Below are 24,545 nucleotides of genomic sequence, written 5' to 3'. Positions count from 1 at the left end.
ATCTGCCAAGAGGAGAAAGTGTTTAACCACCGCCGAAGCGGTGATTTTCTCTGGGGGAAAAAGCACCCAGGTGTGCAGACAAGGATCAGGAGTTCCCAGCACACAAACACTGCCTTTGGGGGTTACCAGCTCTCCAGGGAATTCCTGACCAGCCAGTTAGACGGTGCTTAGGCATCGTTATTTCTACAGCTATACAGACCAGGGAAAAAAAAAATACCAATCTTAATCTTCAGCAGAATCAGCCTGAAGTCAGCTTTCAGGTGACATTTGCTGGGTGACTCCGGAGCAGAAAAAGCTCCTTTTTAATCCAAAAGTAATCACGAGAATGAAACGCAACTCTTCAGTCTCACCACTCCTCTTAGATCGAGGTGTTCATTTTTCAACCAGCTCAATACCGAGAGTGACCCAATCTCATCACACAGCAATACCAAGAAAAACAACGACCACGCTCCCACCACACTCACTCTTTCAAAGCCTGACACACAGATAAGCAATTCTGGCTAATTTCTCTCTCAGTCATATGGGGCAGATCCAAAAAAACGACCTGCAAGGTGCAGCAGTGCTGCAGGAGGGAAAGCTGTCGAGTCACAGAATCAATGAGGTTGGAAGAGCCCTCTGGGATCATCGAGTCCAACCATTGCCCTGACACCACCATGGCAACTAGACCAGGGCACTAAGTGCCATGTCCAGGCTTTTCTTAAACCCCTCCCGAGATGGTGACTCCCCCACCTCCCTGGGCAGCCCCTTCCAATGGCTAATGACCCCTTCTGAAGGCACAACCTTCCACTCCCTCAATAAAAGTGTCCTGTGCACGGCAAGAGGTGTGCCCATGGGAAGCCCACCCTCCATCGCACCCACTGCTGGGATCTGACAAGCTTCAGCGCTAGCAGAGTCCACGCTGCTTTGTCACAGGGCAGCCCCAAACCCGCAGGTTTCCACCTCAAAGCCCAGCCTCCGGATTGCAGCACGAGAGGCTTTGTGCAACCCCAGACCATGTGCAGCCACCCACGCAGACCAGGGGAGCTCTTCCTGCGCACCCCCACGCCTTCTACCAGAAAAGCCTCCTGCAAATTTTATTACCGGTTTCTAGTAGCAAGTCAGGAGCGAGGATTTTACAAGGGCATGTAGTGACAGGACGAGGGGGAATGGTTTTAAACTGAAAGAGGGGAGATTGAGATGAGATCTGAGGAAGAAATTCTTTGCTGTGAGGGTGGTGAGACCCTGGCCCAGGCTGCCCAGAGAAGCTGTGGCTGCCCCCTCCCTGGCAGTGTTCAAGGCCAGGTTGGATGGGGCTTGGAGCAACCTGGTCTGGTGGAAGGTGTCCCTGCCCGTGGCAGTGGGTTGGGACTAGATGGTCTTTAAGGTCCCTTCCAACCCAAACCAGTCTGTGATTCTGTGATTTCTTAATGCAAAAAAAAAAAAAAAAAAAAATACTCAAGAGAGCAAGCAGTAGTCAATGCTGCCACCTTCATGGGGGCTGCAGCAGAAACTTCCCCTCCAGGGCAGCACTTTGGCCTTCCTTGCCAAAAAAGGGCTCACCACAAACTAATGCTGCTCAGCTGACAGGCAGCAGCTCGAGAAAACAAACTTCTCTCACCGAGCACGGACAGTTATCTCGTCCTCAGCACTTGAAACTTCGCTGCTACATCAGATTTTTCGTTTGAAAAGTGCAGCCTTGCAGGAGCAGAGACAAACCCAGCAGGCGGTGCCCCCAGCCCACGTGGCAGGGGCAGGGGCAGGCAGAGGGACCCTAGCCCTGCTCCCACGCCGACCCGCTGCTCATCAGCACTGATGGGAACAGTCCCGAGCGCTTCTCGCCCCCGCTCCGGAGGCTTCACTGCAGCCCTTGCATCCCCCAGCACATCAGAAGGCAGATGGATCACTCTCACGTCAGAGGAACGACGGACCGAGTCACAACAGAGAAGGATGCCTTTTCAATTGACCCATTGTGGGGAGGCTCCCGGTGCAGCTGCCGGGGATGACAGAACCAGGCAGCGTCCCCAGGGACGCAGCTCAAGACAGCTCTTCGCTCGCTCGAGTACAGAAGTGGGAGAGCAATTAGGAGGAGCAGCAACGAGCTGCTCCCCCTTCCAGCCTTCCCACTCGCGCACACCTTCCACCGTGCCGCAGTGTCGATGGGCTCCCCGCCGCAGCAGGGCCCCCACCCCTCCCCGCAGCGCAGCCCCGACCCCCCGTGCCAACACCAGCTTGGTGGGACTTGCTCCTCTGGGCATCACCAGAGAGATGACAGCCAAGGCTGCAGAAGGGCTGGGGATAGAGCTGCTGCCTGGTCCCACCACGGCCAGGGATGAGCTACTGGAAAGCTCTTGCTGCCAACAGAAAATGGCACGATGACACCAGCAAAGCAGCTCTCCAGCCCTGGCTGCCAGCTCAGGGTCAGCACTGCAGTCAACATCTTGGTTTTAAACCGAGCAAGCGTAGAACAAAGAGGAAAGGCTGTAGAGCAGCGTGATGAGATGGAGCAGGGAAGGCGCGGAGGTCCTGCGGGCTGCTCCCGGGGTACCGGCCACCGCTGCGCCCTGACGGGGATGGACAGTCTGGGCTTACAAATCCCAAACCGCTCTCATGGGGAGCTTCATCACAACAGGGTAAGTCTAAGCTGGCCCCAGTGGCCCAGTTCAAAAAGTAAAGGTGGTGGACCCCGTGGTAGCACTGGGGAGGTCCAGGAGAACTGTGCTCCAGCACAGAAGGAAGAGGATGGACAGCTCCGAGCCAGGAACTGCACGTGGCACCAAGGAGATGCTGAGCACAGCACAGCGGGAAGGATCCCGACTGCTTGCCCAGGGAATAACCAGGGGCTTCAAACCTCAGACAGTCACCAGAGAGTGAGCTGTTTGACACCTTGCCTGTAACCGCCACCACAGCCACTACTCCTGCCCCGAAACCTCCTCCTCGGAGCAAGGACAAGCAGGAGCCCGCAACGGACGAGCTGTCACCACGGCATTAGTGCTCGAGCTCTGCCTGACACGAGGTAGGACAAGTTCGAGCTGGTTAGTGAGAACCTCCAGGCTTCAGAAATAGCTTTGGGGAAGCGATACCACAGACAACGCTTCAGGGCGCGCACGGGGACTTCTCGGGGCGCAGCGCCTGGCACTGCTCTTCCTGCTCTCCCACGGGTGCTGGCCGGACCAGGCCCCCGGTCGGCAGCTCCCGAGGCCCTCGCCAAGCCACAGCGCTGCGTTGGCCCAGGTAACGGGGGAAAACCAAGAGGAAGCCGAGGAGGAGGGCTCAGGCCTGGAGGCCTTTCTCCACCACTTTGCATGTCCAGGGAGCGGACGCCTGTGGTTGCTGGATCTCCTTCACCTCCAGCCCTGTCCCACCTGACCTCAGCACAGCCTGGCCTGGCCTTCCCCAAACACCAGCCCCCAGGCCCAGCCTGCCCCAGGCCTGCGCGCTGCCATCTTCCCTCGTTTTAATTTCCGTTCTTCTGCCGTGATATGAAGTCATGTGCTGAAGTTATCACGGAGCTGGAAGTGAGTCAGCACAGCAAACCACAGCCTAAGCATGTGGCTAATTAAAACTATTCACTCAAGCCAGCATGTTCCAACACACTCAAGACCCTAAACAAAGCCAACTGCATCAGTGGGACGCAGCACACAACCCCTCTTCTGTACAGGTGGGAGTGTAATCGCTCACCAAGACTAAGAGACCCTGACGCGAGCAGGGACGTGAGCCCTCAGCGTCTCCCAGGCCCAGGGGCAAGGCCTTACCCAGGTCTGCTGCAACTCCCCGCGACCTGGGAGGACCTAAACGCTCCGGCGCTGCTGGTGTTATGGAAATGCTATGCAAATAGATGCTGGGACATCCATTAGCAGAGGGATACCCTCGGGGACAGGTCTCAGGCTAGGAAGGGCACAGCGCGTTGCTGTAAGCGTTCGGGGGCATCCCACGTGCCCAGCAGCTGGCAGGAACGGGGCTGCCTCGGTGCTTCCCCCCGCGGACACAGAAGCCATGGAGACCCCTCCACCACGAACATCGCACGAGGAGTGGAGAAGACACCTCCCACACCCCCACGGACACCCACGCAGGCTGTGGGCCAGGCCAGCGCATCCCCACACACCACCACCACCCGCTATGGAGCACGGGAGCAAGGCGGAGCAAAAGCATTTCAATCACCAGCCGACAGGAATAAAAAGCATTTAGTTAAAGACCTCTGTGCCGCAGAGAACATTTCCTTTATGCGATTGAGATGGAGGATGAGAGCGTGAAACCAGATCCAGCCAGTGCAACGGAGATGCAGCAGCAGCACCCGGCCCCCGGCGCAGCTCCCCAGGACAGCGGTGCCAGCTGAGCCCACCGGTGTGGGCACGGTGACGTGGGGAGAAGCACAGAAAACTGATTGACAAGAACTCTGTAGCGTTTCTTTAGCGTTAAAACACGGAGATGTGAGCGCTGTGTCACACCACTTGTCTCCCTCCCAACCAAGATAAAACAAAGATCCAATAATAACAGATCTATTATCCATTATTTATTAAATAATGGATCCATTATCCATTATTTATTAAATAATGGATCTATTATTTAATAAATACAAGCATGCAATAAGGCCTGGGTTACACTAACAAACTGACAGAAGATAACTCACCATCCAGCTATGAACACTGCAAGAATAACGCCAGACAATTAAACAGCACTTCTAAAAATAGACTACCTGACCTGCTACCACTTCTGACTATCAACCCAGCTCTCCCTGCAGAGAAGCTGCTAAAGTTGAGTCAAACCTCCAAACGCTGCCTCAAAATAGTTGTTCTCGCATCCGAGAGAGCGCCGTGTCTGTAAGCGATCCACCCCTTCCTCGATTTAGATCGCTCAGAAACCTTCACAGAAAGAAAAATCACTACGTGTCAAGGCAGAAGCAGAGAGAGACAGATATTGATTGCAGTAACAACAAAAGCTGCGGCAAAGGCTGCAAAAACCGGGGCTGCTGCCAGCTGGGGCTTCACAGCGAGAGGCGCTCGCGTCGCGAGAAGTCGGCGATGGGGCCGGAGCAGGCAGCGCTCAGGTACTGACACACGGTCGCTGGTGAGCTCACAGAATCAATGAGGGTGGAAGAGCCCTCTGGGCTCATCGAGTCCAACCATTGCCCTGACACCACCATGGCAACTAGACCAGGGCACTAAGTGCCATGTCCAGGCTTTTCTTAAACCCCTCCAGAGATGGTGACTCCACCACCTCCCTGGGCAGCCCCTTCCAATGGCTAATGACCCTTGCTGAGAAGAAATGCTTCCTGATGTCCAACCTGAACCTCCCCTGGCCAAGCTTGAGGCCGTGTCCTCTTGTCCTATCGCTGGTTGCCTGGGAGAAGAGGCCGACTCCCACTGCGCTACACCCTCCCTTCAGGTAGTTGTAGACTGCACTAAGGTCACCTCTGAGCCTCCTCTTCTCCAGGCTAAACACCCCCAGCTCCCTCAGCCGTTCCTCGGAGGTCAGACCCTCCAGACCCTTCCCCAGCTTGGTCGCCCTCCTCTGGACTCGCTCCAACATCTCAACATCTTCTTCAACATCGAGGTGCCCGTCAAGAGGTTCATTAAGAAACAAGGAGTTCGAAGTCCTCAAAGTTCTTCTGTTGGCCCTTTCCATCACTTTTCATCAGCCCACCAACACCAACGCACACAACCACCGCACAGCACGGGCTCGCTGCCTGCAAGGGGGGCGTTGCCTGCGCCCTGCGTGGCCACCGGCCCCCGCGGCTCTGCCCATCGCCAGCTCATTCCTGGAGCGCCGTACCTCACGCTGCCGAGGTCCATCGCTCTCACTTTGTGGGCTGCTGAGGAGCGAGGTTGGCTCTGTGCCACCACGCGACGGGTACCCTCGTCTCAGGTTTTGTAACTTCTGTGCCACGTTGCTTCAGTCAGAAAACTGCACACAACAGTTCTTGTCTTCAGTTTTTTCTGGAAACGGAGGTGAAGCTGTGCCTGAAGAAGCATGTGTGCTCCTGGCCTCAGAAGGACCAACGGCAGCATGACGCGAAGGCCAGTGCACGATCGCCCTGGGCTAGCAGAGCAGGAAGGCAGGGCAGGCCATGGAAGCGAGCTGAGCTAGGCAGGGAGAGTTTTTATCTGGGCATGATGACACCGGTTCCTGGAGCAGGAGAGCATCAAGCTGGTCTCCATCGATAGTAAAGCCATAGTTGATGGAAACTTGAAGTTGATCCTTGGCCTGAGATGGACTCTTATCCTCCACTGCTCCATTTCCATGCCAGCGTGGGAGGATGAAGGTGATGATGATGCAAAGAAGCAGACCCCTAAGCAGAGGCTGCTGGGCTGGATCCAGAACAAAATTCCTGACTTGCCAATCACAAACTTCAATCAGTGAAGTTTAGCCACTGAAGACAGGCTGGCTGTCACCTCCCCCAGACACACCGATGAGTTACCCCAGGCCCCAGCTGGCCACCCAACAGCGCAGGCTCCCGAATCAGTCACACACACGCAAATAAACTTCCCAAAAACGACCATTTCACACACGTAACACACAAACACCTGAGACACGCCGTTTAATTCTTCATTTAAGTCTTTAGGTTTTTTTCAAAGGTGCTCTAAAACCTAAAGGGTGAAGCATGAAGGTGAAAACCCAGGTTCTTGACCTGATTCTCAGCGTAACGCTGCAAGGAGCGGGGGCTGCATGGCCAAGCCCCCAGCCACCACAGCCCCAGAGCCCCCAGACCACCCGCTGACGGCAACATGCTGGGCATCAGAGGATACCCCGGAGCGCTGGGCTCGGCGCAGCCTCCCAGCACACTTGGACCCAAAAGCTCTCCCAGGTCCTGCTCTTTAGCTTTTCTGCTAATAATTTTCCTCCCTCTGCCAGCGAGAGAAAGTAATTCACAGGAAATTACTCTGTGGTTTCTGTGTTGCTTCAGCACAGCCCTACTTGCGCAACCTCTGCCTGGGCCAGGGAGCTCTAAGATGCACCCAAGGAAGGGACCAACACAAATAAAATTCTCCTGCCAGGTTCTGCCATCTCCTGCCCGGTTCACCAGTGTCCCCACAGCCCTGTATTGCAACTTCCAGTCCGGCTCCCAGTTGTGGCCACACCGAGGAGCCCCCGGACTGGTGCCGTCACCACCATCGGTGGGCTGCCCTATGGATGGGATCTGCTGGTGGTAACAGCACGGACCACAAAAATAAAGGGAACTGGGGACCGTTTCCCTCGCAGGGGGTCGTGCTTCCCGGCACAGCCCCCCTTGCAAAGTGTTACCAAGCTCTGGGGAGAGGGGCCGGGGGGACCAGGGCTGGCAGCTTCGGGAGGACGGGCAGCCCTGCAGCAGCGCAGGAGCCACAGGCTTCGCAGGAGAAACAAGCAGCACCCTGAACCGCTCCCCCAGCTCTCCCACGCAAAACAGGGTAATTACCACGTCCTTCCTTCCCCCTCCGAGAGCAGCGATAAGGCAGCGGTGGGATGTTATTTGACAGCACAGCTGAGCTCCGCTCCTCGGGGGGGGGGACATCATGGGAACGGCACCCAGCACCAGCTGAGGAGCCCCAGCTCGGCCCCACAGAGGCCAGAGGTTCCAGCTGAGCTTCGCTATCACTGAATCCAAAGCAAACACGTGGATAGGACAAGAGGACACAGCCTCAAGCTTCACCAGGGGAGGGTCAGGTTGGACATTAGGAAGCATTTCTTCTCAGCAAGGGTCATTAGCCATTGGAAGGGGCTGCCCAGGGAGGTGGGGGAGTCACCATCTCTGGAGGGGTTTAAGAAAAGCCTGGACATGGCACTTAGTGCCCTGGTCTAGTTGCCATGGTGGTGTCAGGGCCATGGTTGGACTCGATGATCCCAGAGGGCTCTTCCAACCTCATTGATTCTGTGATTTTAGTGGTCTGCCTCTGCTGTCCAAGGGGACTCTGCCATCGGATCCAACCATCCTCGCACAGCATCAGCCCTGCTCGCTCCCACCGGAGCTCATCCCCTCCAGCATCTGCTTCCCTCCACTGCTGCGGAGAGAGGGCTGCTGGCTGCACACCCCAAACAAACATTAATGCTTCAATAACAAAGGAAAAGTGTTTTTTTTCAGGACAAACTGCCATTTCCCTCAGCTGTCCTAGCACGGGTTTGTTACAGCCTCTGCCGGGGCCACTCACGGCTCCTGCTCCCACCAACGCCATCAGCGATGCCGAGCCACAAGCCTTCACAATTAAGCTGCTCATTTCGGTGCAGTGGCTTGGCAGCTCACGTACAGCCGGGGCTGGACGGCAAATAAAACCCGAGCAGGACAAGACCTGAATGTGCAATAACGCCATCAAAGGGGAGCAGCCGTCCTGCCTGGCAGCCACCCCCAGAAGGCCACCGCAGAGCAATTAGGAGTCCAATGGTCTCCGCAGCGGTGGAAATATGAGATATGAGCTCTTTATTAGGCATCCATCAGCCCTCGCTCATTAGAGGAGAAGCACATCAAACCCAATAGCCAATAAACAGGAATTTAAACGCGAGCAGCAGGGATCCATTCACAGACACCTCGTTACTAAAAAAACAGGCAATTACGCAGCGTCTGCCCCGGCGTCTCCAGCTCATGGGCACACGCTCCTGAGAGCTTCCATGTTTCGGGGTCACACACCTGCCCTAGACACTTTATGACTAGAAGTGCCCAAATAAACTGTTTGACCCCAGCTCTCCTGAAAGTTCAGTTCTGGCCTTGTAATAAATGGACCAGTAATAACAGCTCCTGGAACACCACGGGATGCTCTAACAGCCGGATCATGGTCCTGGGAGCGACCATCCCTGAGCACATGCCCTGTGGGGCCAAGACACACACACCCCAGCTCTGGCTGGAGCCCCCCAGCACTCCCGTGTGCTGTCGTTCCCAAAGCCAGAAGCTTTAGCACCCCAGACAAGTCAGCACCGAGCTGGCAGCTATTATTTTAGGAGTCTCCAGATGGACCCACTGCAGCATCTTGCAGCTCCAATTCAGGGCACGGGCTGACTTGGGTTGATGGCTGCTCCCACCTCCCAGCTCCGCTGAACAAGGCAGCGTTCCCCAGCCGGCTCCAGCAGCGCGGTGCTGCCACAGCTCCACACCCTGCTTGTCCTGGTTGGGAAACGCAAGGGGCTGCAGAAAGAAAAGATGGAAAGAGAAACACTGGCCGAGAACGTACGCCCCAAAAATATATCCAAGGAATGAGTTTCTTTAGGAAGGGGGGAAAGACCCTTCCCCTCGTGCTGCCAAGGAGGGCTGAGGAGCTGTCCCGGGGAGCCTGCCTTCAGCAGGCACAGGACCACGGGTGTCCTCTCCGAGGGAGAAGGTGCTTCTTGCTCCTACGTGTAATGCAGTCACACACATCACTAATCCCAAATGCAGGAAGGAGAAGAAAAAGGGCACTGCACTGCACAAGTGCTCGCTGCCCTGTGGCAGCATCCCCCCTCCCCAGCCATGCACGTGCAGAGGGAGAAGCACCCCGAGCAGACCGAGAGCTTTGAGTCCATCGTGTCCCCAGCGCCAAGAGCAGCTTTGCCACCCGTGCAGAGGTGCAGCAGGTGGGTACGGCCACAGCAGCCAAGACCTCGGCTGGAGCCCCCCCGTACAGGCTCGCATCAGCCACCCCACCCCAAGGACGCTGGCCAGAGAGGGACAAGCATCACTCGCCACTTGGTGCTGGGACTGAGTTCTGCTCCTGCTGTCACCCACGCCAGTCAGTGTGTCCGTGGGGACACCGGCCTCTGTCCCCCTGCCCAGTACTGCTTTCCACACCAACCAGCCCCAACCACCACCTCCCAACTGGCCCCACTGCGCCTTCCCGAGCATCCCCGCACAGGGATGAGGACGCAGCGCAGCCTGATGCCTGGCAGCCCTTTCCTTCCCCCTTCAGAAGTGACCAGATCGGCCACGTTATTTTGAACCCTCAGTGCTGACATACCACTGCTGACTCACATGATTTTCCTCTTGCTTTTTAAAGAAGTATTCTTGTTTCACTCTGACATGGTGGAAGAAAAATTACAGCCAAGCAGGCAGCGATAAGGGAGGAACTTGCAGCAGAGCTGCAGGGTCTGAAGCAGCCAGGCACCCGATTCAGGAATAAGATAAGTGGCTGTGCCCCACAGCTGGGAAGGGCCCCACTGCTGCAGGCAGCCCGTCCTGGGGGCACACTGGGGCCAGGGGGACGCAGGGCAGCCTCTCCAGCCGCATCAGAGGCAGCTTGCTGCCTTCGAATGCCCACGGACCAGGAAAAGGTCCAGAAAAGGGCAAGATGATCAAAATCATGAAGTTACTTGTGTATGGGGAATAACGGAGTGTGCTGCAACCCCACAGCCTGGGGGTGGGACAGATGATGGAGGAGACCATAAAGCCTACAAAGTCCTTTGCAGGGGTGAGGAGTGGCTACTCTGCCTCTGCCAGGGCCAGCGCAGGAGGCTGTCAGGCAAAGCCAGCGACAGCAAGCGCAGAAGCAAACAAAGAGTCAGGGGTTGTTCAGGCTGGGGGGGGCCTGAGAGCACCCCGCTTGTGCGGGTCGTCCCCGCAGCCCCCGGGCCAAGGGAGCGGCAGAGCCGTGGCACCAAGCCACCAAAGCACTGGCTGCACGGGGCGAAGCTCGCTGTGGTGGCTCTGGAGTGGAGCATCTGAAAGGCAGTTCACAGGTAACTGCTGGATTCGGCACTCCTTTACAAGAATCACAGCCTTATAATTTCTGCAATTAGAAAGGGAGTTCTACTGTGATCTAAAATAGAAGTTTTTGTCACAAATTACCAGCTTTCACTCCCCTCATACCTGAGCTTAAACCGAAACTTAAATGGAAATTTACAGGAGAACGAGAAAGTGAGTCAGTCTGCCCTTCCCAACAGCCAGTTATTTTCATCCTCTTGGACTCAGTTAATAGTAACACCAGAGAAATTAAGTTGCTTCTGAATTTACAAAGCCTAGAACAGGGGAGGTGGTTTTGGAAGGGAGCTTCGCCGTGCCGGGGACCATCGGCAGCACCGGAATCTGCCACCAGCCAGGGATGCCGTGCCCTGGTGCCCATCCCTGTCCTGGCCAGGGATGCCGTGCCCTGGTGCCCATCCCTGTCCTGGCCAGGGATGCCGTGCCCTGGTGCCCGTCCCCGGGAGGCAGGGAGGGCTCCCTGCTCCGTCCCAGCCCTGCAAGACCTGCCCTCCCACCCCACGGCAGGGACACACAGGCAGAGCATCGTGTCACAGCACCATCGTCCCATTTTTCCTACCCACGCAAGCGAGCGACTCTCACACCAGCTCGGGGAAAGTGCTAGAACTGACCTAGAAGACAAGCCTCTTGCCTGGTCATTTGCTATTTGGGCCAAACTATACCCAGGTGGAGGCTGAAGGAACTTTGTTTTCTGAAGCGTGGCACACTCGGGCCAAAACAGCTGGAGGTTTCTAACATGCGTTTGGGACAGGAACAGCAAGGACTTGCAGCGAAGCCTTAATCCTCCAGCTCATGAGGAAAACCAGCCCCAGGTTCCCCATCGCCCCACCAGGGACAGAGCCACCACCTCCGAACACCCGACCTGGGCCAGTCACCCGCTGTCCGCACCGGTTGGGTAACAGAGTCTGGAGCAACAGCCGGCCCACGGGTACGGAGGTTTGTTCTCTTTTCTATTGGCAACGCTCAGCAGCGTCTTGTGCAAGCTGACAGCACAGGCAGAAATAAGTTTCCAGAATATATCTCAAAGCGCCTTATTTTCAACTAGCAGCAGAGCTGAGACTCAGAAAACATGCTGCAAAGCTTCCTACCCTGGTACACGTCTCCTGAGCACTCTGAGCGACTGCTGTTAGAGGAAAAAAAAATCCTTTTGGGTATATAATAAGGGAGAATTTAATTCTGCTCCAAGCCTGAGAGAAGCCAGCCGTTTGTCACGCAGGATTTGATGGCAGTGCCTGTCCACAGCCCAGACAAGCACTCGCTTCCCTTCCAGAGGAGCGAGAGCAGACAAAGGAATTCAGACTCCAAACCGTTTGGCACCAAGACAGATATTCATACGGTTTCAGAGAAGGAAGAAATTTGAAATACAGTTTGAAGTTATTTTAGAAAAATCCTCTACGAGGGTTTAGCGCTCAACCCAAATGCAAATCACCATCCTCGTTTCCTAAGCAAATGAGCTATTGTTACATTTTTTCCAGTCCAGCAGCATCTTGCTCTGAAGATCTAATAGCAGCCCTCCCAAGCAGCAGCTAATTAAAGCCTTTCCTCCTGCCAAAACCCCAGATTCAGAGTCTCTAAATGACCCAGTAAGGGAGACTTTTTCCACCCCCGAAGCCCTGGGAGACTCCAGGTCAGCAGCTCTGCTCTCACCACCGCCGTGGACGGACATCTGCCATGCCCTACCCACGGACAGCGTCTAGGACAGAGGGAACACGGACCCAGACCCGGCTCCTCTCCCTGCCGCTCCTCCCCACGCGGTGCGAGAGCAGGGGTCCAGAGGCATCTCTCCAACAGCATCCCACCTTCTGCAGCTCTTCCCATCAGCCCAGTAAAGGCTGCAGGCAGCGGACACCTCTCCCCGGTGCAGACCTCACCCCGCTGTGCACGGACCCCACCACAGGTCCAAGAGGCAGGTCCGAAGGTGGCCAGTCCTCCACCCTCCCACATCGCCTGCAGGCCACCGCTGCCTGTGCCACAGAGCCATCTCTCTGTCTCCAGCCGTCCTTACGGCTGCAGCCCCCCAGACACGCTCCCCAGGCCGACCTGCATCCTTCACCCCACCCCACGTGTGGTGGCATGTGGCTCCAGGCACCTGGCAAGACCTGGAGGACAAGGGGCAGCCCCAGGAGACTCAACAGTGAAGTTCTTGCTTCACTTGTGTTTCAGCACAAGTCCTCTTCCACCAGCCAGCTGCTCTGACTGGCAAGAGATGGCATCAAGGAGGTGACACAACGGTAGAAGGCTTCTGGGACAGAGATGTGCCAGCCTCCAGAGAGGACGGCTCGCAGGATGAGCTGCCAGGCCACGAGCGTGGAGATACGGATGTCCAAGGCAGGGAAAACCCCCAGAAGCAAACTCTGAAATCAGCTTCTCAGCTGCCATGAAGGTCACTTTGTTTTACCCAGGAGAACAACTCGCTGCTATCACAGACCTACAAGCCTCATTTCCAGAAGACTCTGGCCCTGAGGCACCTTTCCAGCAAAGACAAACGCATACGACAAATTTGGAAGTTAATGGGCCGAGCCATTGGAGAAGCTCCTTAGATGCACGACCACACACATGACATGTGACCACACATGAGCTCAGTCTTACAGCCAGTCCTGGGGCAGCGAGCTGGAAGCAGCAGCATCTCCCGTGGCAGGCTGAGGGGTGGGATGGGCTGCAGAGATGTCCTGCTGAGCCCTGCTCTGCCTCTGCACACAGGGACGTCCCCTCTTGCCCACTCTACCATCCCCAGAAACTCTTTCCACTGACACAACTATTGCGTGAGAGGGACTTTGCTCTGATCAGTCCCCGCAAAAAGCAAGTTATTCCATCAAACTCACAGAATCACAGAATCAATGAGGTTGGAAGAGCCCTCTGGGATCATCGAGTCCAACCATTGCCCTGACACCACCATGGCAACTAGACCAGGGCACTAAGTGCCATGTCCAGTCTTTTCTTAAACCCCTCCAGAGATGGTGACTCCACCACCTCCCTGGGCAGCCCCTTCCAGTGTCTAATGACCCTTGCTGAGAAGAAACTCTTCAGAAACCAAGCGAACATGGAGAAGTGTCTCCCTTAAAGGCTGTTTTCCCAAGGCAGCCCATAAGGCAACGAAAAAGGAAGCCTGTAACAAAGTTGATCTCCATCATGACGACATGGCAAAGGCTGCTCCGCAGCAAAGACGGTGTCAGGCTCTGGAGAGCCCATAAATAACCATTTGGGGGATTATTTCAAGCTGTGCATAAATCTTCCATCAGTACAGGAAAGGCGACAACGCACTGACCTACGCTGAGCGATAGCAACCACTGGGGACGGAGCGGCTCCATCACGGTGACCGAGGCCACGGCACGACCTGGCTACACCTTCTGCTGCTCCGTGGGGAAGACGCATCTGCTCAGAGAGCAGGGACTCAGGTGGCACCGATTTATTGCTTAGGCAGTCTTTCTCCTCTTGGCTACTCTAGGTTAATGGCAAGTTATGGACTATTTCCAAATATTTTTCCTAGACCAAGCTAAAGCAGAAGCATTTAGTGTAATGAACGCAAAGGAAGAAAAAACCTAGAACCAAATTACTCAGCCTCTTGGGGTAGGCGCAGTATTAACAGCCTTGACAAGCACCATCATTTTGCTTACAAGGCCAGTGCGAGTGGTCCCCGCCAAGTAGCCCACCGAGATGTGACGATCTCTGAATCAGCCTCTCTCCAAACCATCGCACTGATAAAGGCAACGGATCTGGAGACACGGTAAATAATGACTTTGCACTGCGTCAGGAGCTAATCCACTCAGTGATGCAAATTGAATTCGTGGGCCACTTCCCCCTCACTCCAGCTTCGTACTGAGATTCTAAAACCACCTTCGTACGGGCTCCTGACTTCATCGCTATGTCACCGAGCAGAGCTGCGTGAAGCCACTCAGGAGAGCCAAGACGACTTCCACTCCTCTTCACAACCTCACGTTCTCCTTCTTCTGCTATAATTGGAAACCATGAAAACGCATTTGTTCACGTGCTAAGAGTGTCACCCATTAGACGTGCTGCTGTGCAGCCCCTCAGAACAAAGGTAGCTGGCTGTTCTCTCCAAAGGTGAAGCTATTACTGTTGCATCATTTCAGGGGAGGAACCTACCGGCACGGGCAGCTACATCGGCACCAGCGTCACAGCATGAGGAAGAAGAGGAGCAGCTCAGTGCTGAGATTTAGGCATCCCAATCTTTTTTAGCTTCCCTGCTGCTGACTCAATACCGAATGTAAGAAGGTTGGATCAGAACTACAGGAGACTGAAGGTTTTAACCCTGACCCCCAACCGACCGCAGAGGCAAGTCCTCCCTGCAGAGCCACTGACTATCCCCCCGTTTCCCCAACCACCCCAGAAAACATTCACCTGTTTTTAATCCCACTTGGAGCTAGAAAGATTTCCTTGCTCAGAAGAGTGCTCTGGGGAGCGAGCACTCCCACCCGAAGAGGGAAGCTCACAGTAGACCGACTCTGCAAAAACACAGGTTTAACTGGATGCAAAAGAGCCAATTTAAGGGGGGTTGTACCGTAACGAGCCTCAGGTTAGCAAGTCTAGTACTTGCATATACTGGGGCCTATTAATACTGGGTCTTTTGGCAGGCATTGCCTGGCCAGCTAGGATTAGCAGCAAGTATATTCTGCCTGTCGTATTTAAACTAGATGTATAAATCTGGCACAAAAGCAAGACCAAATATGGAAGCAAATTATTTAAACCGACAAGCTGTAACTCGACTGCGTTAGAGATCCAGCGATCAATGCACGTCGGCTGGGGCAGGAAGGCTCCTGTGCTGCAGGAGTTAAACCCTGAAGGCAAGAGGCTCAGGAGGTTACAGGTGTTCACCCCAAACTTGCTGATTCAAGTATCATGATAGAAGTGTTTTGTTTTGGGGGTTTTTTTGTCTCTTTCACATGATGGGAACAGCTGAGGAAGTCGCCCCAAATCCCTCCAAAGCAAACAGCGTGAGCAGACTGCAATTACACCTCAGGCCAATTACAGCCAGGCAACAGCCCTACTCCAGCGTGCGAGGAGCGCGGGTGACACGGCTGCAGGGGAACCATCCCCAGGGGATTTACACCCTGCAGACAGACAGTGCCCGTCGCTGCAGCAGATGCTGAGTTCAGCTCCCTCTGCGTGGCGAGGCGCAGGGGCAGAGCCAGCACGGCCCATGAAATGCGTTTCCCTCTACAGGGAACCAGGATCCTGTCTGAAGCGACGGTGAGGGCTGACTTACACACTGTGGGACCCTGTAAGGACCCGTCACGCTTCCTCCCATAGCAATGAACAGTTAAATAATCCTTAACAGGAAAGAAAGGACTGCTGCTTGCAAGCGACTGCTTTAATTATACAGAATCCAGGTGACCTACTCATAAGGAGAACACTTTAATTTATTTTCTTTTTCCAATGGAGGCTGGTCTAAGAACAGGACAGACAAATCACTCGCAGCCTATATTAAGGTAATCAGAGCAGAGAGCACAATACAGCTACGAACCATGGAGATCCCCCTCCCCGAGGCACAGCCCACACCAGCCCCTGCAGCCGCAGCACACCGGGGCCGGCACCCCCCAGCACTGCACGGCACCGGGCACCCCAATTCCTGCTGCTCCCCGAGGAAGGGGAGGTTTTTGCTCGCCCCCCTGCTCCTCACCACCTACAAACCCACAGAGGCATTTCCCACAGGACAGAAGCTGTTACAGGAGGTAATACAAAGATTTGGCTGCTACCAAGCACCTCACAAACAGAGCTTCCTTCTCATGTCCCCCACCCCTCCTGTGGCTTTTGTGGAAAAACTGACTCCTTGGTGACGGCTGCTCCAGGCTGGCAGGACAGGGCCAGCGGAGGTCAAGGCTCTCCCGGTGAGAGCCCCTTCTCTGCCGGACCGATAGCCCCTGTGCTCGGGAAACTGCCCCTAACACTCACCCTGATGGGCTGAAAAGCTCCTGAGAGATTTTCACCTTCATCCACTGCCTGGAGGACTACAGCATTCACTGTGGCCATTTTACATCTCTGCCGGCACTATCGTCTCTCTGTTTCAAAGAGGCTCCTGGCCAAGGCACCGTGGTCACCGACACCGGCCCAGCCCTGGCTGCTGGATGATGGGACTGGCTCAGAGCAGGGATGCAGCAGCCCACAGCTGTCCTTGCCCAGGGAACGTGAAACCCACGGACAGCCCTCGTTTCCTACCGCACTCAGGTCCAGCCACCCAAGCCCCACGGCCCTGTTTAGGTACGAGATGTCAGCGCAATGCCTCACCCCAGGGAGCCTCCGCAGGGGTCCCGCTCGGAGGAGCGCAGTGGCTCTGGCTTCAGGGAGAGTTGCTGCTAAAACTCGAGGTACAGACTCCTCTGCTGCGCTTTGTTTGCTGCAGCATCGTTTGAAAAGCCTGGAGGGTCTGTGGAGCACTTCACGCTCCCTCCTCCCCTTGCCCAGCTCTCAGGGACAGCGTGCACATCGGCCACCAGCAGAGCCAAGGGGATTTGTGTTGGCAACAGGAGAGCCCGGCAATGGAAAGCCAAGGCTGCACCCAGGATCTGCACAGGACTCCTGCTCTTCTGGTTTTGTTTCTATCGCCTTTTTCCAAGGGCTTGTTCTCAGCAACCTGTCTTGGGCTGCAGCCCTTGACGAACACGAGGAACACGCTGCCCAGAAGACCTATAGTTACCCCTCTCCTACAGGGAGCTTGTTACTCACCTTTTCTAAATGGCTCTAATTTACGGACTTCCAGAATAATGATTCATGAAGCCTTGCTAGAGGAATTAATCGCACGGCGCTGCGAACGCCTTCCACCACTGCTCCGTGCTGTCCTTCATGCTGGAGCCTTACCCCAGGCACCAACAGGCGACCAGCCCACGGTCGGACCCTGGCAGGCCCACAGCTCTGGTTGTGCTAATGTACAGCACTAATCCTCTGCACAGCTGGCTTCTGCAGGAAAAATCCCCCCAGACGTTTCTCTTGGGCGAAATCCCATCCCACCACCACTACAGCATCCCTCCTCGGTGCCCCACGCGCCCGATCCAGACCAGGGGACAGCACTTTAACACTCCCCTTCCAATCGTACCCTTCACAATGACGTGTTCCCAGCACTTCTGCCCTGAGCTGAATTATGGGCACAGCAAGAAGTTAATTTCTTAGTCACCGTGACCATGCAGCTTATTTGCTGATAAATGTGAAGGGGGACGGGATGGCATTGACGAGCGTCTGGAGCATTTTTAGATTTCTGCCTTTTCAAATGCAGTCGGAGGAAGGAGGAGCCGTGCTTGCTGGCTGGGAGGGCAGCAGCTCGCCAGAAGGGCTTGTGCAACACCCCTAGCTTGAGTTTCTAGATAAAACCCCTATCAGCTAACACAGTTCACACCAAGCTTCAAGAAAAGACTCAACCCCACGGCCTGATCTACACCAGATATCAAACCCTCAAGGTCTTGCTCTGCTTTGCAGCCCCAGCACCTTCTGCTGGCACCGAGACAGGTGAGCGTCCGCCCACAGCTCCCTGCGAGCGCAAGGATGCCCTACACGCCCCTCCAGGAGCCCGCGTGCTGCAGGAATCCGTAGGATCACACGCGAGTGAGCGGGCAGACGTACAGAAACGCCTGTCCTGTTTGCCGAGAAGTCTCCTTAGAGACAGCCCAGGCATTAAATTCCCCTGGAAGACTCAATATCTGAAGAATAATCACAGCAGAGGCTCCATACCGGGGTGGTTCAAACTCTGCAGTGGAGTCACAGCTGACAGACACCAGCCAGCCGTGATGCAAACCCTCCTGCCACCCCCAAGGCACCCGCACCCCCGGGGCCAGCTCAGAGATCCTCTGCCCAGCCTCACTGGTCAGCGACAGATACCCCGGGAAGGAAACACACCACCTCACTATCAAGGTCTAAGATCACGTTAGGATGACAGCTACTTCAGGAGATAAGAAAAATCAACTGCGCTAGCTGCAAAGGGGGAGGGAAAAGAGAAACCACTTCCACTGAGAAACTCGGCTGAGCCGTTCTTCACTGTAAGGAGACACTAACGGGGCTTAACAGATCAAGTGATCCCTGCTGAACCCAAGAGCCACAGAGCCTGCGCTGCTGCAGGTCCAGATTTCCTTCCAGCTCTCCTTCCCCAGCCGCTCTCCTGAGCTGTGGGTGCCTGGTGCAGGCGAGAGCAAGATCAGGGAGACCAGCTCAGGCTGCAGGCTTTAAAACTTGTCTTTGAAGTAGACTCGATCCTTCAACCAAGATGTGAAGGGGCACTTCTTCCCACTTTCCCTGCGAAGGCTGTTTTTATTCACAGTTCTGCAGAACCACAGACCATCTGGCACGGCGCAGGGGACCAGACCGACTTCCCCTTTCTATTTCTACCTGCTCCAAGGTGCTGCCCTGGGTATGGAGAGCCAGGCTCCCACTGCCCCGGGCTCCACGGCTACGGCGGCGAGAACTGCATTACCACTGCAAGGCACACACAAAAAAAAAAAACCAACCTCTCCAAAATTATGTTTCCAATTTCTGCAGCATTATATAATTAGCATCGTTTGTGTCGCAAAAGTAATTGCGGTAACATTTTTAATTAGTCTATTTGAACACTAACATTTCTCCAGTGTGCACAATACATTGACATGAAATTACTGGGTCTGAGGCAACTCTGAATGATTGGAGTTTGTTTTGCTTTTGTTTCTCGCTTGCTTAATACAGTCAATAAAAGCACAAACCGAATGCCTGCGTGAAGTTAATGGCGACAAACAACCCCCCGTCGCTGCAGCGAAGCCCAGAGCTGTTCTGGGTTTCACTTCCGTCTGGAGGGCAGCGCAGAGGTGGGGGAAGGAAGGGTGGGTTTTGAAGGCAGATAGCGAGAGAGAAATACTGGCGTGAAAGGTAAGGCCCGTCTGACATTTTCCAGCCGCTTCGTTTTGGTCTCAAAGGCTGAAGTGTGAAACTACAAAACAAAACGAGAGCGCTGGATTGGGAGGGTGGGGAGGAGAAAACCTGGGAGAAGGAATTATATTTGGTATGAAGTTTGGAAAGAGACCACATCTGAAGAGTGTCTTTGCTTACTGAGTCACAACCAGGGATACGAAGGAAACATTTTCTCCTGTCAAGTTCCTGCATGAGATCATTACCATCCATCACCAAACGATGCTTGCTTCTTTTCCCTTCTCTTAAGGAATCAAGATTCCTCTTTCCAAGATCTTTCCTACTTACTCTGTACACGTGAAAGCAGTAACAGACACAGGTTATTTTTTGCTCCTAGGTGAGAATCACGTTACATGGCTCTTCACCTCTTCGCGAGCAGCTCTTCCCAAGCTCCCCAGGTGAAAGCCCAGCCCAGCCACTGCGACAGCGACTCCGGATTAAACAAACCTGGCTCCCGGCGAGGTGCCCCCTCACAAACCCTCCAACCCGGCTCTGCAGGGGGACCCCGAGAGAAGGACACCTCAAGGATGGCAGGGAGGGAACACGAGCAGAAAAGACGAAGAGGAAGCTGCCACTTCCCAGAAGCGGCACATTCCGAGAACGAGACCAAGAATTTCACTCTCGACAGCTTTCAGACCAGTCCCCTTCCCTTTACCGTCCCCAAAGCACTTCTTCACTTAGGAGAACCGAGAGAGCAAAGCCATCAGCCGTAGCCCCACGCCGTGCCTTCCCCAAGACAGCCTGCAGATAAGATGCTGCGCTCTCCCTCCTCATGGATTCCCTGGTAATGGCATCGGACAGACAGATCTCGAAAGCCAGGAAGGGGAGGACACACACACCCCTTTCTCTTTGTTATTTACGAGTGCACACGAGAGCTCATGCACCTTCCAGCTCCAACAGAGCGTTATACCAGTCAGGCAGCCCCCTCTGTACCCCAGGGTGATGCCCAGCCCGCGCACATCGAGCTGCCCCCAGGAAGAGTTCATCTTTCTGGCAGCCCCAGGCGCATCCACAGCCCTTCGCTCTCCCAACACCCACAATATATCGATATTTTTCATTAACCTGCAAGAACCAGCCCTGCTCCTCGGGGCCGCCCGCGCACAGACCTCCTGCTGCCCGGCACAGAAACGCTTTCTGGCTCTGAAGAAAGACGTTAGAGCCCAGGAAGTCTTAAGATGCATAGAAGGATAAAAAGGAGATTGTACACAAGGATAAGAAGCCGATTAGCAAGCAATTAAGTGGTATTTGTGGTATCCATTAGTACTTCAAGCTACAAAGAGTCAGTTTCTGCTAACTTCCTGCCAAAAGTCACAAGTAATGAGCTACTTAACTATCTAATTATTGCAAATGCCCTAGAACAAAATCAGGGCACAGGTAAAAACCTACTTACAGCAAGCACGGCAGTAAGGAACAGCTCAGAAACGAGACAGGAACATGCCTTAGCTACATTTCCAGCCACCCCACTGAACAGCGGGGTAAAATAGTCGGGGAAGTTGTTAAAGTTGAATTAAAGCTGCGTTCGGTAAAGGGAGAGCTAAGCACTGCAACCACGGCTTACCGCAAGCCCCCTTGGGCTGAGGATAATCCCCAAACAAAAGCTCGCCCCGAGGTTAAATACAACTTATTTACCAAGTTCAACACCAGCTGCAGCACAACCTGTGGGGCTCAAACCCAAAGTCTAGGGCTGTTTGCCCACGGGAGCGGGACCCAGCACGACCCAAGCGCAACAGCTTGACCCGCGCTGTGCGGTGCCAACCCTGGCACGCCGAGCTCTTCCTCCCACCACCCAAGAGCCTCCCGGGGTAGCTGTGATTTCCAAGCAGATGGCAGGCAGCAGCAACTTCTAGCTCGTGCTTGACTTCCCAACCTGGAAGCGTTCTGCACGGGGACACGGCGTGCCTGCCATCGGGGGCACCGCCCGCGCGACGCCCACCGTCTGCCTCGCTAACGGGAGCGCCTTCACCCGGGGACCCCGGAACCGTGCAGAAGGGGATGGACACAAAAATCCACAGATCACTGATTTTAGGAAGGTATTTGGGGTAGAGATTGGTCTGTTCTACGTACCACAGTCTGCAAAATCTCCTGTTCCAATACAGTAACGCAGTTTTCATGTCTGAATCACAGAATCAACCAGGTTGGAAGAGCCCTCTGGGATCATCGAGTCCAACCATTGCCCTGACACCACCATGGCAACTAGACCAGGGCACTAAGTGCCATGTCCAGGCTTTTCTTAAACCCCTCCAGAGATGGTGACTCCACCACCTCCCTGGGCAGCCCCTTCCAATGGCTAATGACCCTTGCTGAGAAGAAATGCTTCCTAAAATAATGCTTCCTGTAATACCAGAGCAACCTGGCAAGTGGTTTCTTAAGGCAGAAAGGTTATAGACCCATCAGGCACCTTTGGAGCCGCCGCTGAGCACAGCGTGCTGCTGGCAACCCTGCGGGTGTTACTGCAGCCTCAGAAGGCTCCTGCTCCAGGACCCACAGGAGAGGGCCTCCCTCTTTGGAGGGCAGCTGCTGTGCGTTGGCAAGCCTGAGACCACCCTCCTGGGTCCCACTTACTGACCTCACACCAGAGACTAACTTAATACTGGTTAATATAACTTAAGGATAAACCTTGAAGCAAGGGCACAATTACAGGTTTGGACAATAGTTACTAACAGCTGGAAGAGAGACTTGAAAAGGCTGAAATTATCTGATATCGAATGCTATCAGTAGGACTGAGCACAGCGCTAGAAGTGATACAGGGAGAAAGACAAACCCTGCCCCACCAGCAGCTGAGCCCCACCAGCTTTTCCAGCACACTTCAGATTTCAGGGGAGTTGTGTTTGCACAAAGATGTCCGGCGTGACGCCGCCAGTCAGAGAATTAACAGGATTAAACCCGGGAAGACCCACAATAAGAGATACAAGCTGCACAAAACTCCTCTGAGTAACGTGACTTAACTGCCCATGTATACAACCTCAGGTACCGAGGGAAGCGACGACCTTGAGTAACACCACTAGGACACGTTTTATTCTCCACATCTGCTTTCCTCTGCTTGCCAGCACCAGCCCAGGCCTTTAGGTGGGGGTCTGGGAGGCAGCAGGGAGATGCCTTTGGTATTTTAAGGTTATAGCCCTAAGGCAAGTGTTAAGGATGAGTGGCAGCACCATTCACACCGGGCTAGACTTACACTGCCTGTATGAGCATCTGCAGAGATGCTCCCGAGAGCACCCAAGACAAAGCCCTCCCGCCTGCCGCCACCGGGCACAGCGCAGGCAGAGCTGCCACCCGAGACCTGGCCCCGCCGTGGCACCTCACACTTTGACTCTGTGCCATGCCATGACCCAGTGGGGGCTGTTTTCTGCTTCAGATGCAGACGAAGGCTGCCAAGACGAGCTGTTCTTGAGATATTGGAGCCACACAGCAGTTTCATTTTCATGCAAAATACCTCAACCTGGGATTCTGCCACCCACCAAAACACAACTCTGCCCCAAATATTCCTAAGAGCAAAAAATCTCACTGCCAGCACCTGCAAGCACCAGGCCGGTTTGAACCCCAAGCCCAGACCTTAACCTCGTGCAGGTGTGACCCACACCGTGGCCAGGACGGGCTGAGGCCGGTGGCGAGCAGGTGCACTAAAAGAGCAGCAAACGACCACACAAAGCCCAGTTAATTCACCCTCATTTCCTGAGGGGACACCAAAACCCCTGAGGAGCCCTCCAGAACCCCAGTACTATCAGAACAAAGAATTCTGGTTGTAATAACCCACAAGCTACCGCAATGTGTTTTGTTATAAAGCCTTATTTTTCCCCAGCAACACAACTAAGCCATCCAAGTTCTCCCAGGCAGCAGTTACACGTCGGACCGCCGCCACGCCAGCACCAGCCTGTTTGCCATTAAACACATGTTTTCATGTTAAGTACATCAAAAACAATAAACTTCCCGCTGCCTTTTTTGGGGCGATTTATCTGAAGTCTGGGGTGCTCATCTCAGCTACCAAAACCCGACCGGCTTAAAAGCACCGACCAGTTGCTCAGTCAATTAAAAAAATGACTAAGCTGCTTCCCCGGCCTGCGCACGGCGGGGCCCGGGGGTGCTGCCCGCCAGCCCCCGGCGATGCTCCGCGGGCGGCCCGGGGCCGGTCCCGGGGATGGGGGGACGGTGCCTGCCCCCCCCCCCCGAGCCCCCCGGCAGCGCGACACTCACCTTGACACTGGAAGCCCTGCTTGCCGAAGCCCCTGCGGAGAGAGAGGCGGCGTGAGACACCGGCAGGGTCGGTGCGGGGGGGGGGGCCGGGGAGAGCGGGCACCGGGGGTGCATGGGGGGGGCTGAGGGGAGCCAGGCAGGGAGGGGGTGCCCGGGGGGGGCTGAGGGGAGCCCCGCCAGGCTGGGCACCGCGGGGCTGGGTGAGGGGGGGTCCCGGTGGGCCGCGGGTCCCGGAGGGGGTGGGGGGGGTCCCGGTGGGCCGCGGGTCCCGGAGGGGGTGGGGGGGGTCCCCGGGGGGTGGCTCACCAGATGAAGTCGGTGCAGTGGCTGCAGAAGGTGGGCTGCTTGAAGAACCGCGCCGTGAACTTGTGGTTCTTCACCTCGTGCACGTTTTTCTGCCGCAGGGCGCCTTTGCGGGCGAAGCGCACCGGGCCCTCCTCGCCCTCAGGGCCCGGGGCCGCCGGCGGCTCGGCCATGCTGTGCGCGGGCTGCCGGCCGCCGGCTCGGCTCGGCTCAGCTCGGCTCCGCTCGGGCTGCTCCGGCTTGGCTCGGCTCGGTCCCTCCGCCGCCGCCGCTGGGGCCGGGGCTCCGCCGCGCTCCGGCACCTCTGGCTGCAGCTGGCGGGAGGCACCGACACACACCCGGCGCGGCACCGCCCCCTCATCTACATACCGCCTCCGCCCCGCCCCCTTATCTGCATGCTAAGCCCCGCCCCCCGCTCGCGCTGCTCGGCCATAGCCACGCCCCCGTGATTTGCATGCTGATTTGCATAGCGCCGCGCGGCGGGGGGCGCAGGGGCCCCGCTGGGCCGCCGTGGGGCGCAGGGGGCGGTGCCCACAGATGCTCCGCCCACGCACCTCATTTG

At 55.6% G+C, this 24,545-nt stretch overlaps 1 protein-coding gene across 2 annotated transcripts in view; it reads right to left on the bottom strand.

Annotated features, from left to right (window-relative positions):
* Positions 1–24,156, bottom strand: part of PRKCB (protein kinase C beta) — a 100,433-nt gene extending 76,277 nt beyond the window's left edge. For both annotated transcript variants that reach the window (XM_068422153.1, XM_068422152.1), the window contains exons 1-2: positions 23,987–24,156; positions 23,681–23,712 (exon numbers count right to left, since the gene is read on the bottom strand). In XM_068422153.1, coding sequence (XP_068278254.1) covers positions 23,681–23,712; positions 23,987–24,156 — 202 coding nt within the window. The remainder of the gene's footprint in view (positions 1–23,680; positions 23,713–23,986) is intronic.
* Positions 24,157–24,545: the final 389 nt, after the last annotated feature.

Source organism: Nyctibius grandis, chromosome Z, assembly GCF_013368605.1.
Source record: "Nyctibius grandis isolate bNycGra1 chromosome Z, bNycGra1.pri, whole genome shotgun sequence".
NCBI classification, from domain to species: domain Eukaryota; kingdom Metazoa; phylum Chordata; class Aves; order Nyctibiiformes; family Nyctibiidae; genus Nyctibius; species Nyctibius grandis.
Note: the sequence above shows the minus strand (reverse complement) of the source record. Positions and strands in the feature narration are given on the sequence as shown.